This window comes from Pseudorasbora parva, chromosome 14 (assembly GCF_024679245.1).
Source record: "Pseudorasbora parva isolate DD20220531a chromosome 14, ASM2467924v1, whole genome shotgun sequence".
Classification (NCBI taxonomy): domain Eukaryota; kingdom Metazoa; phylum Chordata; class Actinopteri; order Cypriniformes; family Gobionidae; genus Pseudorasbora; species Pseudorasbora parva.
This window is the reverse complement of record NC_090185.1, coordinates 20822570-20837755: the sequence shown is the minus strand read 5'-3', so window position 1 is coordinate 20837755 and position 15186 is coordinate 20822570. Positions and strand designations below refer to the sequence as shown.

The window sequence follows — 15186 nt, the reverse complement described above, 5'->3', positions numbered from 1 at the left end:
AAAATTAGAATTTTTAAAGAGAAATGTCAGAGGATTATGATATAAGAGAAGAGGAGCTTGAGTTTGTTGCCCAGCCCTATTTGTTCCAACCGCGAGAGACGTCAAAGCTTACTCTACTCCTGTCACGTCAGGGGTTACTCTTCTTGTGTAAGTCGACTTGTGTAGGCCATCTGCCAAAAGCTAGTTATTTTAGTTTATAAAGTTTTAAATATGGATATTTTTCTTACAAAAACCCATCGCTTTGCATCAGAAGACCTTTATTAACCCCCCGGACATGTGCAGAGTACTTTTATGATGGATGGATGCACTGTTTTAGGCACTGTTCCAAAAACAGTAAAGAAAGCGGTATATAATTCTCCAAATCGTTTTGGTTCTTGTTCTAAACTTTGCATGCAACGGCGGATCCGCTACTTTTCTTCTTCCTTCCTTCCGAGCAAATGTCTTGCCCTCTGATGTCTTGAGCAGTCTTACTTTGCGTATCCAACGCGTCCCTTTGCGCTCGTACACTGTTGAGTGTGTGCAAGAGAGAGCGTGACTCTGAAAAAGAAGTATACCCAGGCTTTGTGTCAACTTCAGCACTTAACTTATCCCACCCAGAAACCCCTAGAATGTGCATAGAGTAGGGATGCTAACGATTAATCAACCATCAATTAATAGCAAAAAATATTAATTTAATCAATATTGCGCACACGCCTTGCAGACACCAGGGAAACCTTGAACACTGCAGTGGAAAGCATCATGTTGAGAAGACGCTGTGTTTCATATTGTGTTAGTATCTGACTAAACGGCTTACTCACGTTATTATTGTCTTACTAGGAATACTATTGTAAATCAGTTGAAACATCAAATAATGTACCTCAAACTAAATAGTTTCTATAACTGAGAAACGTCCTGCTCAAGGTTTGGGTTGAATAACTAGTTCTTCCATTGTTTCATCACCGATTCGGACTTGCGCTGGGATTGGTGTAAAATCAGCGTCCTTGTTACGGTCTTTACAGTGTGTGCAATCGCTGAGTTTTAGGAAGCCTCCTGAACGGAGCTGGAGTTCAGTGATGGTAATGGCCGTTTGTTTCCGAATTAGGCACTGTACATGGTAGACCAATCGCAACAGACTGGCCCATCTGACCAATCAGAGCAGAGTAGGCTCGTAGAAAAGAGGGATTTAGAGAGGCTGATTCATCCATCGAGTTGTTTGAGAATCTGTAAAAAATCACTCAAACCCTGAGCCAGCTCACCTACCTGTGATTCTCTACTGATCCTCAAGACATGATTAGCTTGCTCAGGTGTGTTTGATCAGGGTTGGAGCTTAACTCTGCAGGGCACTGGCGCTCTAGGGCAAGATTCGAGGAACCCTGGTCTATAGTTTTCCCAGCAGCATTCATCTGTTTATTTGTTTGCCTGCGTCTTTTTTATAGCGTCTTTCCACAGGAGCTGCATTATTCTCTCTTAAAGTCTCTTTGCTTTTCTCTTCAAGCAGAAAGCAGGACCTACCAGCGTCCCTCCGCCCATGCGCCTCCCCCCGCCCTACAGACCCCCCAGCCAAGTGCAGGAGGAGGAGCAGGAGGTGGAAGAGAGGGAGGAGGAAGAGCAGGCTAAAGGTGAGAGTCTGCTGATCGCGCCAATACATGCAACTGATCTGTATGTCCATTCGTCACTGGCTATGTTTGACATTTCATACTAGTATAATAGATAATAGTCTACTATTTCACTAGCATATAGTATGAATAACCTAATATTGGGACTGTTATTTGTTAATTTAGTATAATTAATTATCATTGTAATAATTTTCTTAACAAAATAATAATTATTAATCAGTGATAATTACCGGTACTATGATAACATTTAAATAAGAATAAAAATAGTTGAATAATTAAAGAATATAATATAAGGGCTGAATACACATATTTAATGCAATAAAATGTATAATAAATGTTTCTTTAAATTGACAGCCCTCTCAATTACAAAGAAAATACAGTATGCATTACGGCTGTCGATTTAATGTGTATTTTATTATGCTTAATTATATCAAAATAATAAAAATAACTATTATTATTATTATTATTTTATTAGTAGAAGTAGTATTTTTATTATTAAATATATTGAAATATATAATGGTTAAATAGATAATGAATTGAGTAAAATAGTTAATTAATAATTTTCATTATTAATAATAGTAAACCTATGTAATTAGGGATCAAGCACAGATGGTTTGTGGACCCTCTTGGAATTTCTCTATTTATTATTATTATTATTGCTAATATTATTATTTATTGTTATATTATTAAAAAAATAGTCAACAGCCCGATACGTTATACAGTCATAAAATTAATTTAAAAAAAAAATTATATGTAATGTGCATTATAGAACACAGCACTTCACTTGATACTGTATCCCACAATGCAATGTATAAAAGAAGATATGGAGAATCGTATTTCCAATATAATAACTGGGCCGCACCTGCTGAATTAAGCATGGTGAGGTCATGTGGCTACTATATACAGTTTGAACCATTCATCATTGCACATTTTGCTCAATATGCAGTAAGCAGAACACTGTTATTCTATTCCGAACATAGCCAGTGTCTTAGGAAGTGACATGCAGAAATATATTTCTTTTTAAAAGTAGCCATCCCATGAGGCGTTCTCATCGCAGCGTCCCAGTACCAGATCTCATTCCCTGAGACTGAGCTGGCAGACTTTCTCCGCGTCACACCACAGCTCTAATCTCTTTCCACTTTGATGGACCTCAATATGCTGTTTGGGCAGTGTGGCGTCTCCAAATCTCTTTTTCATTCTTGTCCACCACCGGCGGTCCTTTGACTGGCTCTGGTCCCGGATGCCATCCGACAAGCACTTTTTTGTAAAATCTTGTAGTGTGAAATTGAGTCTATGTTGAGGTGTGCTGTATTTAGGAGTTTCTGAGTAGGTTGGGACCGATGAGTTACCAACTGGTTAGCTCCAGTTGAAATGCTGTAGTGGTTGAAGATCCAGGTTGGAAACTGAAAGGAGGTGGGTTTGAACCTTACAAGGGTGAATACTTGACTGAACTTGACTTGAATACTTGGCTTGAATACATGACTTTTCAGTAATTGTGTCTTGATTGAAATCTGACAACAACGCTCAAATCATGACTTTTTGTCTGACTGCAAGTGACTGCACTTTTCAGCCAAAGCTCATGCGCAGTCCTAAACGTGCATGTCAGAAGCTTCTAACGGCAGCTGCAGTGACGTGCCACCCTAACTAATCAGCGATTGGCTCTTTCATTTAGAAGGCGGGGCGTATTCGACCATTGCTCTTTGTCCTATTTATAAGTAATCGGAGTGCACCGTCTTCCTATATATAAAGTCTTTGGTTTCGTGTTGTTAATGTTAAAAATTACAAGATTAGCATGGAAAAACAAGTGGTATGTATGTATTTGTATTATTGCAACAAAAAAATGTAAAATACAATGCTGCAGGCATACACTGACAGTGCAGCATTAGCTTCTTTTAGCATTTAGCTTCTCCATTTGTAAAACATATTGCAATCGCAAATTATTCGTAAAGGGATTTTAAATGTAAAAGTCAACATCTTGAGGGTATGAAATATGAACTTGGAACCGAACCTCTTGAATTAGATGCTTGTTTTTGTTATTGTGTCCACCTTTTGTATAAGCAGCTACCATTTAGCCAGCAAAGCCAAATTAAAAAGTTTGGTAAAAATCTACTTCTCAAGCTGTTACCTGCTAGTTTCAACTCATTTTTTTCTCACATTGTCCAAAATTCAGGTAACAGTGTGATGGATAATGCATGCAAAGCTGCAGGAAATCGCTGTCACTGTGTAGCATTTAGCTCCTTTTAGCATTTAGCTTCTCCGTTATGTGCAACATACTGTATCTTCAGTTCAATTGTTCTTATAAAGTGATTTTAAATTAAATGTAAACATCCTGAGGGTCTAAATCAGAGCTTGGAACTTGAATTAGACACTTTTTTTGTTGTTGTTGTGATTAACTTGTATAGGTTATTACTAGCTACCATTTAGCCAATAAGGTTAATGTAAAGTACTGCTTCTTAGGCAGCTATTTGCTAGTTTCAGCTCATTATTTCCCACATTCTCTTGAGTTCGGACAACAACAAAGTAATGGAAAATTTGACTTTAACATTTAGCTTCTGATAACTTCTGTTAGCATTAAGCTTCTGCATTTTGTGCAGTATACTGTATCTTTTATTCAGTTGTTTTAATTATTTCAATTTACAAATTTACAATTCAATCAATTTACAATTTAGTTTGACAAAGTACAACTTAAAGGGTAAGTTCATCCAAAAATTAAAATGATCTCATTAATTACTTAACCTAGAGTCGTTCGACACCCGTAAGACCTCCGTTCATCTTCGGAACACAAATGAAGATATTTTTGTTGAAATCCGATGGCTCAGAAAGGCCTTCATTGACACCAATATCATTTCCTCTCTCAAGACCATAAAAGGCACTAAAGACGTCGTTACAAAGCCCATCTCACTACAGTGGCTCTACAGTAATTTTATGAAGTGATTAGAATAGTTTTTGTGCGCAAAAAAACGAAATACCTACTTATATAGTGATGGGCCGATTTCAAAACAAAGTTTAGAACGGTTATGAATCAGCGTATGGATTCATAATTCAGATCGCGTGTCAAACTGCTGAAATCACGTGACTTTGGCGATCCGAATCATGAATCGATTCACTGATTCATAACGTTCGAAACTTTGTTTTGAAATCGGCCCATCACTGTATAAGATATTATACAAAATTTTGCACACAAAAACTATTCTGCCACTTGCTCATTATTTAATATTTTAGAGAATAAAACTCTCATGGCTCTGGTCACTTTGGATCAGCTCACTAACTGCTTTCTATCTGTGGCATGAAACATTCTGCCTGTAAAGCTTGTCTTTTGGTGTGGTGATTTTGATGTGCGCATATGTTTGTCCATGCTACCGTCCCACCTGTCAGTGATAAATTACTTTAGGTTACCTCATCAGCAGCCTAAGCACTTGCTTCTGTGAACCCAATGAAATAATTTTTGATGGAAGTCAATACTTGAGCTTTGCTGAAGGCCTCAACATGCTGAACTGCTTAAGTTAGAGGGGTTTTTCTTTTTCCACTCCAGCGCGTTCGGGACATCCTAGTCAGCAGTTTGCGTAATCCCTCGACATAAGAAAGTGCCTGCTCGTGGATTAAGATAAGAGTAATATTGTGTTGGATTTATTGAATGTTGAATAAACACAATCAAAAAACTTTGCCTAAAACTTGTTGCAATAGGATTACGGGGCGTTTGCCTTGCAATGTAGGATGTGCGATAAGACAACCTTTTATGTCAGGATTTGCTGATGTGCATTCATTTTGTATTTTAAATGACAAACTATTACCAAACGGTTATTGCATAACTCATATTTGCTCTCCTAAGAATCTCTGTATGCAATTACGATATTCTAGCATATTGTATGCTGGACGTAGCGCTGCGTCTGCATCAGATTTATACGTGTTGAAGAATGAATGAATCCCGCCATCTGTTCGCATCCGAAGGCAGGGGAGAAGGCTGTATTGTATAAAGCTCTATTGTTTGAGGTTGAAACAGGGACCTTGAAGCAGCTATTTATCTCAGTTCAGAGCATCAGTCAGCTTGATGAATTATAAAAGACTCACAAGATGGTCAATGGAAAAATGTCACAATGAAGCCAAAAGGCATATTTTCTGTTCAGATCCATCTTTGGGAACATCAGTTTTAACTGTTGTCCTAAAAGAATGGTTTTGTTTTGTGGTCTGGGATTCTCTAATATTCGTTCATCATTTGGACTTGATGTATCACACGCAGACTAGAAATACTCCATCTTCCTTTTAGACTGGCATCCATAGAGCATCTAATACATATTGCACTTTTTGAGGAATTTAGTAGCACTGGGTCATTGTAAAAGGTGATGTTTGTATAAAGATACTTCTCGGCCAAATTGAGTTCCTGTGTGGACCAGATTATGCTGATTGTCAAAAAATCTGGCAAGGTGAGTCCAAAAATCTGGCAGGAGGTGTGTGCAAGGGCGTCTTGCTAACTTGGCAGAATGTATTTCATGAGGGATCTTGGGAGATCATATCTTCTTTAAAAATGACTAGGTGAAAGATTCACCATCAGTGTTCAAAGGAAAAATACAACACACTAACTCTCCATTTAATGTCAGTGAATCTCTTGACCTTTTTTCCCTCTGTGGGAGACACACACACACATACACTGGGATTAATCACATCCTAAATAAAATATAAAATATATAAAAATATAAATACACACACATCCATGTATACATTTAGGAAAATGTGTTATATACTGTATGCAGATACATATGAATGAGTGTGTGTATTTATATATACATAATAATAGTTATGCACAGTACACACACATTATGTAAACAAGAACTTTTATTTTGGATGTGATTTTAATTACAATTAATCGATTTGACAGCGCTATATATGTATGCATAATAGAAACAATCAGGGTGAGAGAGGGTTTATTTATTTCATCAACAATCATGAAGACAAAAGTCTTGTTATTTTTGTCACGTCTTCATTATCATTCATGAAAGAAATAAACCCTCTTTCGCCCTGATTGTTTCTATATGTGGGAGTCTGCAGTGTCGGTCTCATGAATTAATGTATTTTTATAAACAATATAAATTATATATGAATAAAATATTAATATTTTATTTGATCATTAAAGTGTTTAATATAATATTTAAAGAAAAACTATTATGTAGAAGTGTAGTATTATTCCAATCAGAGTGAAGCGTAGTTTTCATTTCTCATCTTTATTGTTTCATAAATCATAATGGAAACTATAATAATCGTGTCCATGCACCTGTCTGTCTGTCAAAACATGCCTAAAAATGAAAATTTTTGGTCATCTGCATACAAAATATCATATTACTACAGTATATTTAAGCCCACTCTTTTTGAGAAGATAATAAGGGTTAACAACACCAGAAGCTCTTAGCCTGTTGATTTTATTACCAACTTTACTCTGTGTTCTTCACAATCTCTGATCAATCCAGTTTTTCTTCTCTGATGTGCTTGTGTGCATGTATGAGTGGCCACTGCAGTCACTTCCTCTCCCTGTCTACTGTAATTACTGCTGCATGATTAATAATAATTTGGCAGGCTGTCCGCTTCTCTTGCTGCGTGCCTGTTCTCACACATGCGCACTCGTCTCTGTGCGCTCTGGTATGCTGTGCGAGGCCTGTGCCGAGTGTTTCCAGGGATGGCACGTCAGTAGTTTAGTGCACTGGATTCAAATGGATGGCTGCCGAACAGCAGCTAACTATACAAGCATCACTGTCAGAGCTGACGTCCTCCCTCTGCACCTCTATGGCTCAGTCATTTCATTTCCTGTTCAGAGGGGCCTCTCCTGTACTCCTGCCTCACTTTAGCAGACATTTGGATTTATTTATTTACATCATTTATTTTGAAGAATAGCCGTGGTATATTTATATTCTCTTTTTTGTTCTTTTGATGATTAGCTGTCTAAAATGGAATGTATATGTGAAAGATGGCTTTCAGAATTGCCTCCTCAGATTTCATGTAGTTGCTCAATCTGGCCCTGAATATTTCATTGGCTGCTCCAGTTTTCACGTCCAGTAGAAATCAGTCAACCTCTGAAGTATGCATAATGCTTTGCCAAATCTATAAATCCTCCATGAGGAAAGTTGGAATCATGCTTGAGGTTTCCTTTTCTCAAATCTGATCTGAAAAATTTCACTGCCACAAAAATGCATTATAGGATCAGTACACAGATGTTGGCGCCTCAAAACGCACAAATTAATCAATTCATATAGACCTAGTTAGAGCTTTGCTGCCTTATGTTGACCAATGATAGACATATTTTAGCCAGGCCAGTAATTCTATATACTCTGCATCTGCCTATTAATATAATAATTTGTTCAATTATAATAATTAATTATTTAAGTTTTATTGAGAATTTATAATAAAACTTTTTTTCGAACCCTGATTTGTTTCCTTTAATACTATTAAATATATTCACACATTTTCATATTATTACTATTTGTATTAATATATCAATTAGTTATTATACATTTTTGTTTTGAAACAATAGCTTTCAAATTTATAAGTAAGGGATAATGCACACCCAGCCAGTTGTTATCGCAGAATAAACCCCGACGGAGGGGTCTTTCATCAGTCTGAAGGGGTTTATTCTGCATAACAACCGGCTGGGTGTACATTATCCCGCTTATTACACGGCTACTAGTCTCAAATAAATTAGACACAAAATATTGTCTTGAGATTAAATATTTTATTAGCTCTTACAGAAAAGTTCCACGAAGAAAAACAGTTCCAAACTGCTTTAAGCCTTTATCTATTGCTGCTAAATGTTGAAAATGAATGCTGAAAGGGTTAGTTCACCCAAAAATGAAACCAAACCTATGATTTACTCACCCTCAAGTCTTTATAGGTGTATATGACATTCTTCTTTCAGACAAATACAATCAGAGTTATATTTAAAAAGTCCAGGCTAACGTTAATCCCAGCTGTAATTGTAGCTGTTTTTGATGGGTTAATGGGTTAATAGAGCCTTCTGATTCAAATCGATGCGTTTGTGTAAGAAAAATATCCGTATTTAAAACTTTATAAAGGAAACCCGCATTGAAGTCTTCCATTGTAGCCATGGCTGTTTAAGTATTTAACAGCCATAAGATGGCACCAGCATTAAGCATAGAAGTAGTACCGGTCAAGATAACTTGTTGTACCCGGATGAGCGGTTGTTATCTGGAAATAACATATTGCTGGAATGCGCGATTGACCAATCAGAATCAAGTATTTCACAGAGCCGTGTAATAATAGTACTTGTATTATTTATGTAGACACTAATAGACTATTAGCCAGCCTTGTGAAAGTATTCGTATACCCCCACATTTTTTCAGATCAATCTACACTCCATATACCATAATGACAAAGTCACAACAAAAATGTACCTTTTACTGGGACCCTTCCAGTATGCCAGTTTCTTTTGTAGATGTTACTGCACTTCAAGTGGAGTTAACCTGTTGCAAACTGCTCCAAGACATGGGTTGAAGATCCAAACAACACATCTTTATTAAGGAAAATCCACAATCATAATCCAAATAACTGGCAGAAGGTCAAACAATCCAAACAGCAACACAGTCCAAGACACAGGCAAACACGGAAATCCAGGGAAACCTTAGCACGGGAACCATGATAAAGCATTGCAGTGTAACACAAACAAGACTTTGCAATATCTGAGTGAAAAAATAGCTATAAAGGCAAGCAAAAACAAGTTACTCACACACAGGTGATCAAACCATAATGAGTCATAGCAATGGGAAATGTAGGAAAACAAAGGAGAAGGGAGGATTGCCCTCTGGTGGAGATCATCATGGCCACCCAGCTGGTGGATGTAGCATAACCTGTGGCAACGACCTGTCCTCCTAGCCAAATTGAGCAATTGATGGAGGTTAGAGTGGTGACCAAGTAGCTGATGGGAGACGCTTACAGGACAAACACCACTGAAACACTCAACTTATGTAGTAGTGGCCAGACTTGAACTTCATCTCCAGTGAAGAAGCATGAAAACCCATTTGGGAAAAAAAACACCTCAAGAACTCTCTCAGGCTGTTATTAAAAATATTCTCTCGCCTGAAGAACCTCATTTCCAAGCATCATGTATGGAGGAAACCGCCACGATACAATCGCAACAGTAAAGTGTGTGGTAGCAGCATCATGCCTTGGGGGTGTTTTTTAGCGGCAGGGACTGAGGGACAAGTCATGGTAGAAGGAGAGCTTAACGCAGTAAAATATAGAGTTGGCCCTAATGAAAACCTGATTCAGAGCATTCAGAACCTTGGACTGGGCAGAAGGTTCACCTTTGAACAGGAAAATGACCCCAAGCACACAGCAAAGACAATGCAAGAGTGGTTATGGACAACTCTGTGAATGTCCTTTGAGTGGCCCAGCCAAAGCATGCACTTCTTTCTCCAAACATCTCTGGAGAAACCTGAAAATGTCTGCCCACTGACGCTCCCCATTCAACCTGACAGTTTCAGAGGATCTGAGGAGAAAATTGCATAATGCAGATATGCAAAACTTGTCATATTATACCCAAAAATACTTGAGGCTATAGAGGTGCTTCAACAAAGTACTGAGTGAAAAGTTTGAATGCTTATTCAATGTACTTGTTTCAGTTTTTCATTTTGAATTGTTTTTTGTTGTTGCTGTTTTTAAAAAGCAGATTTCTTTTTTAAAGGGGGGGTGAAATGCTGTTTCATGCATACTGATCTTTTTACACTGTTAAAGACATGGAATCCCATACTAAACATGGACAAAGTTTCAAAAGTTAAGGTGGACGTTTGATGGGAGTATTTCTTTGTCAAAAATACTACTTCCGGTTAGTCATAAGTTTCGGCAAGTTTTTTGCGATCATGCGTCCCCATTGACGTTAGTGGGGGCGGAATTTCCTTGTATGGGCCTTACGGACAATTCTACCGGAAGCGTGTGAGAGAGAGAGAGGGAGAGAGAGAGAGGGAGAGAGCGAAAGCAACAGGCTACCCCCATCAAAGCGCTCGTAGGCTGCGCTGCACAGGTACTGTGCACAATTAACAATGACATCAAAAAGTGCGTTTTTGGTTGCCAGACCAAGACAGTCCTGCACAGATTCCCCCAAAACCCCGCGGTAAGGCAACAGTGGATGTAATTTGCTTTTCCGGATCAGCAACTGAGTTGCGCGAATGTTTATATCTGTTCGCTGCATTTCGGTGCCGACTGTTTCATAAACATGGCCCAGCATGACGCCGGATTTTCCAATAGCCTAATGCTGAAGGATGGAGCAGTCCCAACGTTAGAACCGCGGGCGGTGAGTTAGACTGCTTCAAATGTCTGTGTCTATGCTCATCAAGTAGCCCAAACATGATCACGTATAGTTACTATATATATTACTATATATAGAAATTGATCAATGGAGCATGCGATGTGTAGTGCGTGTACATTTGTTTAGCTGGCCACTATATGTGTAACTTTATGTTTGTGTATTGTAAAAGCACTCAACAATACACAAAGAGGGGGGAAATATGTTGAACTAAATAAGCACGCTTCTTCATTCAAATGCGCTACTATTCCGTGTCTATCTATGTAAACACTAACTTAACCTGTCTACACAAACCACGCGTAAACACACAAACACACGTGCACAACTGCACTTCCCACATGTACACCTTCAAAGACAAAAATACGACGATATAATTCAAGTATAAATATGTAAATAACACAAGCTGCTAAGCATATTATATAGTTAGTGTATATCGTACCACATAGAGACGCCTGCTCTAGTCGTTTTTGCTGCTGCTCCTGTTCAACTGCAGCCTCTGGGTCTGATTCCGGATCATAGATGTATGGCTGTATCTGATTAAAAGCCATATTTTTATTTTGAATAAAGTTTTTTCCCCGCTGTTAGGGATGACAGCTTTACGACGCACTCGACGCACTCAACTCAATAGCAGCGGCGTGCACACGTCATTATTTAGCTCCGCTCACACGACACGCCCCCACCCGCTCGGCTTTTTTCGGAAAGACTCGGAACAGCGCATCTTTCTTATATAATTATAAAAAAAATAAAGACTTTTCGGAGATATGCAGGATGCAATGCTACTCTATAGGTACTCAAGATTGACATGACACTGACTGAAACTGAGTGTTTCACCCCCCCTTTAAGGACACTGTTAAATACACTTTTTAGATGCATTTCATTCATATTCCAAATATTTCCAGGTCATTTCTGAGCTGTGAATGAAAGCCTTTTATAAAAAAGTCAAATCCTTCACTTATCATTCCTGGTTTTTGCAAAGGAACGTGACTCGTCGCTGTGGTAAATTGGCCGGTTGCCTCAGTCTTCTTCAGACCGGCCTTAATTAAGAGCCATAATGAAGAGCTAATTAGAAGTATTCTCGGCAGTGTTGCTGTCAGTGTTATCTCTTCATACATAGATGAAACAAGAATGAGCATTGAGTAATCAAGGGAACCTTACATTTATGCGTAAAGTGGGAGCTTTGTCTTCTTGTTCCTAAATATCAATGGATAACCATTTCTTTTTTTGTCTCTGTCATTACCTCTTTCTTGCCCTTTTTGTCATCTCATTCTTCTTGCCCTCCCTGTTTTCTTGGTTCCAGACTGTGTGTGGCTCTCCTTCAGTGGATGTTTAGTGATACAGGGTTCAGTCTAATGCACCAAACATCATTATTTATTAGACAGTCACTCAATGCTTGACAGCTTATGTACATTTATTTAAGGTAGAATGCCTTACCTCAGCAGTCGCTTTCTGCAAAGGTGGTATTTTGTAAGACGCAATGTCTCCTAAAGCAGTTTGATGAACAGGACAGCATTAGAGAATCTATGGATTTATAAATCAATATAAATAAATGATTGCAATGCATCAGAATATCATAATTGGATCGCAACTGATTCCAAATGCGCAATAAATGTCTGTGTAAAATGTATAATAATAATAATAATAGATTTTATTTATAATGCACTTTTCATTCCGAAGAATCTCAAAGTGCAACAAGGGGGGGGGGGGGGGGGGGAATAACAACAAAAAATGAATAACAAGTAAAAATATAGAATACTACAAACAATCAACCAACACAGAAAACAGAACAGAAACAGAGCTGATGGTGAACAGAAAACAGCTGATGGTGAACAGAAACTGAGCTGATGGTGAACAGAAACAGAGCTGATGGTGGACAGAAAACAGCTGATGGTGGAAGTCTCTGTTAGCTCCGCAGCACACTGTGGTCCACTCCATGTTTCAGATTTCTCCCAGCGGCAGTGTCCCGATGACATCGCCGAGGCACGACAGCTGAAAACCAGATGATGGGTCTTCTTCATGATGATTCAAACGATGGGGATCGCTGCAGCACCATGCAGGAGGCAGAACATTCCTCCGGGCACTTCTGTGGACACACCGGGGCCGGCGCAGATGTCGCTCCACGGTCGCAATGCAGGACGGAACAGCGGCGCAGCCGAGAAGCAGAACATCCCAGCATCATGCCGGACGCCGACGACGAGAGCCAGGATGACGCTAGCCCGGTGCAAACTTCAGCCACCATGCAGCTTAAGCTCAAGGGAGACCACCAGTGAGCACCCGCGGCGAGAAACAACAAATGTCCACCAAACCAGAACCAACCGCAGCAATTCAAACGTAAACATTAGAGAAGCGGTTGAAAACGGCGAAACGACGAACAACGACCTCTCAGTGGCTGCCAGCAATCAGCAACAGTCCCAATTGTAGCTCTGACTGTTAGACTAGTCACAAACATAAGGAAATAAAATAAAATGTAAATCTAATAGTACATTAACATGATTTGTTGTGGGTGGAGAAGCGGCGAACAGACAACGCCAGCGTCCTCTCCCCCACGTTGCCTCTGTGATTAAATGTCTGTTATAATTATCTATAATGTCTATGCTGTTCACTTTTTTTTGTCCAGCATGTAGAAACATGTTTTACATTTTATATTAAGCAACAACAACAAAAAATAATATATTGGGAGCATTCAAATTAAATTAAAGTTGAATTACATTTTAAAATAAATGTAATTTTTTTTTAATCAAATAGATTTTTTAAAGCATTAAATTACATTTTATATTTGTATTCATTATTTTTATTATATTAAATGTTATTGCATTGTTTTTTTACATTTTATATTAAACATTAAATACAATTATTTTATTAATTTACATTTTGTTTTATTTTTTTATTTTGTTGAATTAAATTTTATATTAAAATAAATAATTTTTAATGAAATATATAATGTATGAGTATTTAAGTGAAATTACATTTTATATTACATTTATAAACTACACATTTATATAATTTACATAAATTACTTTGTTTTATGTACATGTCATTAATTACAATCAAATTACATTAAATATTATAAATAAAATTATTTTATAAAATTGAGGTTAATATTAATTTATTACAATTATATTAAATTGCATGTTATATTAAAAGTAATTATTTTTATGAAATATTAAATGTTATTGCATCATTTTATTAAACATTAAATCTGATTATTTTATTAATTTACATTTTGTACTTTTTAAATTTGATATTAATTAATACATTATTATTTAATTAAATTAATTTATCTTATACAATTTTAGAGTATTTAAATGAAATTACATTTTATATTACAGTTATGTTTAACTTACACGAATAACATATTTTTTTATTACATGTCGTATTAAATATTATAAATCTAATTTTGATTTAAGTATAATAGTTTATAAAATTTAGGTTTATATGTTATTTTTTCAAAAAATATATTTTAAATTACATTTTATATTAAAATTAAATATTTTTATAAAATATTTTATTGCATTGTTTTATTACATTTTATATTAAATCTTAAATCAAGTTGTTTTTATTCTTTACATTTTGTACTATTTTTAAATTGTATATCAAAACCAATATAATATAATTATATAATGTTTTATAGAAGCAAACATTTAAAATAAATATTGTGAGAAACAAAATTACCGTATATCAATATATGATTTTTATTGGTTTGTGATCAACCTAATGTGCTAGTTTTGCCTGTGCTATATAATTTTCTTCTTCTTTTTTGTGTGGAAAATGTAAAAATACAAAAAGGTATTTTTTGTATGAGGGTTTTGTTTATAGGTAGGTTTAGAGGATAAAATATACAGTTTGTACAGTATAAAAATCATGTAGATACTTACTTTGGCCAATGAAGAACCCATGTCTGTCCACTGCTGTATGGAAAATACACCATAACTGCAGCTAGCATAAGCCCTGACAGAACGCATTAGACATATAGTGAAAATAATATGTGTGTTTTTGTTTTGCAGGCTAGAGAAGCTGACTGTTGTATGGCCAGGGATTCTCCAATAGTAATCTGTATTCTCATCACAAGAGCTGAGGAATAAAAAAAAAGCAAGGACTCCTCTTTTCTGTCATTTCCTCGTAGCTTCTGTTCTGTGGGAGCTGGTGAGAGCTGATATGTCTTTAATGGACTGAGGGATGGAGTGTTGTCTTAAGGTGGTTGTATGCCTTTTTGCTTGGTGATCAAGGTTGGTTGCATCAGGTTTATAGTGCGTGTTGCGCCTTTTCTGTTGAGCGTTTCTTGGTGTGGCTTCT

The 15186-nt window shown here is 36.9% G+C and overlaps 1 protein-coding gene across 1 annotated transcript in view; it reads left to right on the top strand.

Annotated features, from left to right (window-relative positions):
* Positions 1 to 15186, top strand: part of patj (PATJ crumbs cell polarity complex component) — a 143031-nt gene that overhangs the window by 61209 nt on the left and 66636 nt on the right. The window contains 1 exon segment of the mRNA XM_067415824.1: positions 1475 to 1598. Coding sequence (XP_067271925.1) covers positions 1475 to 1598 — 124 coding nt within the window.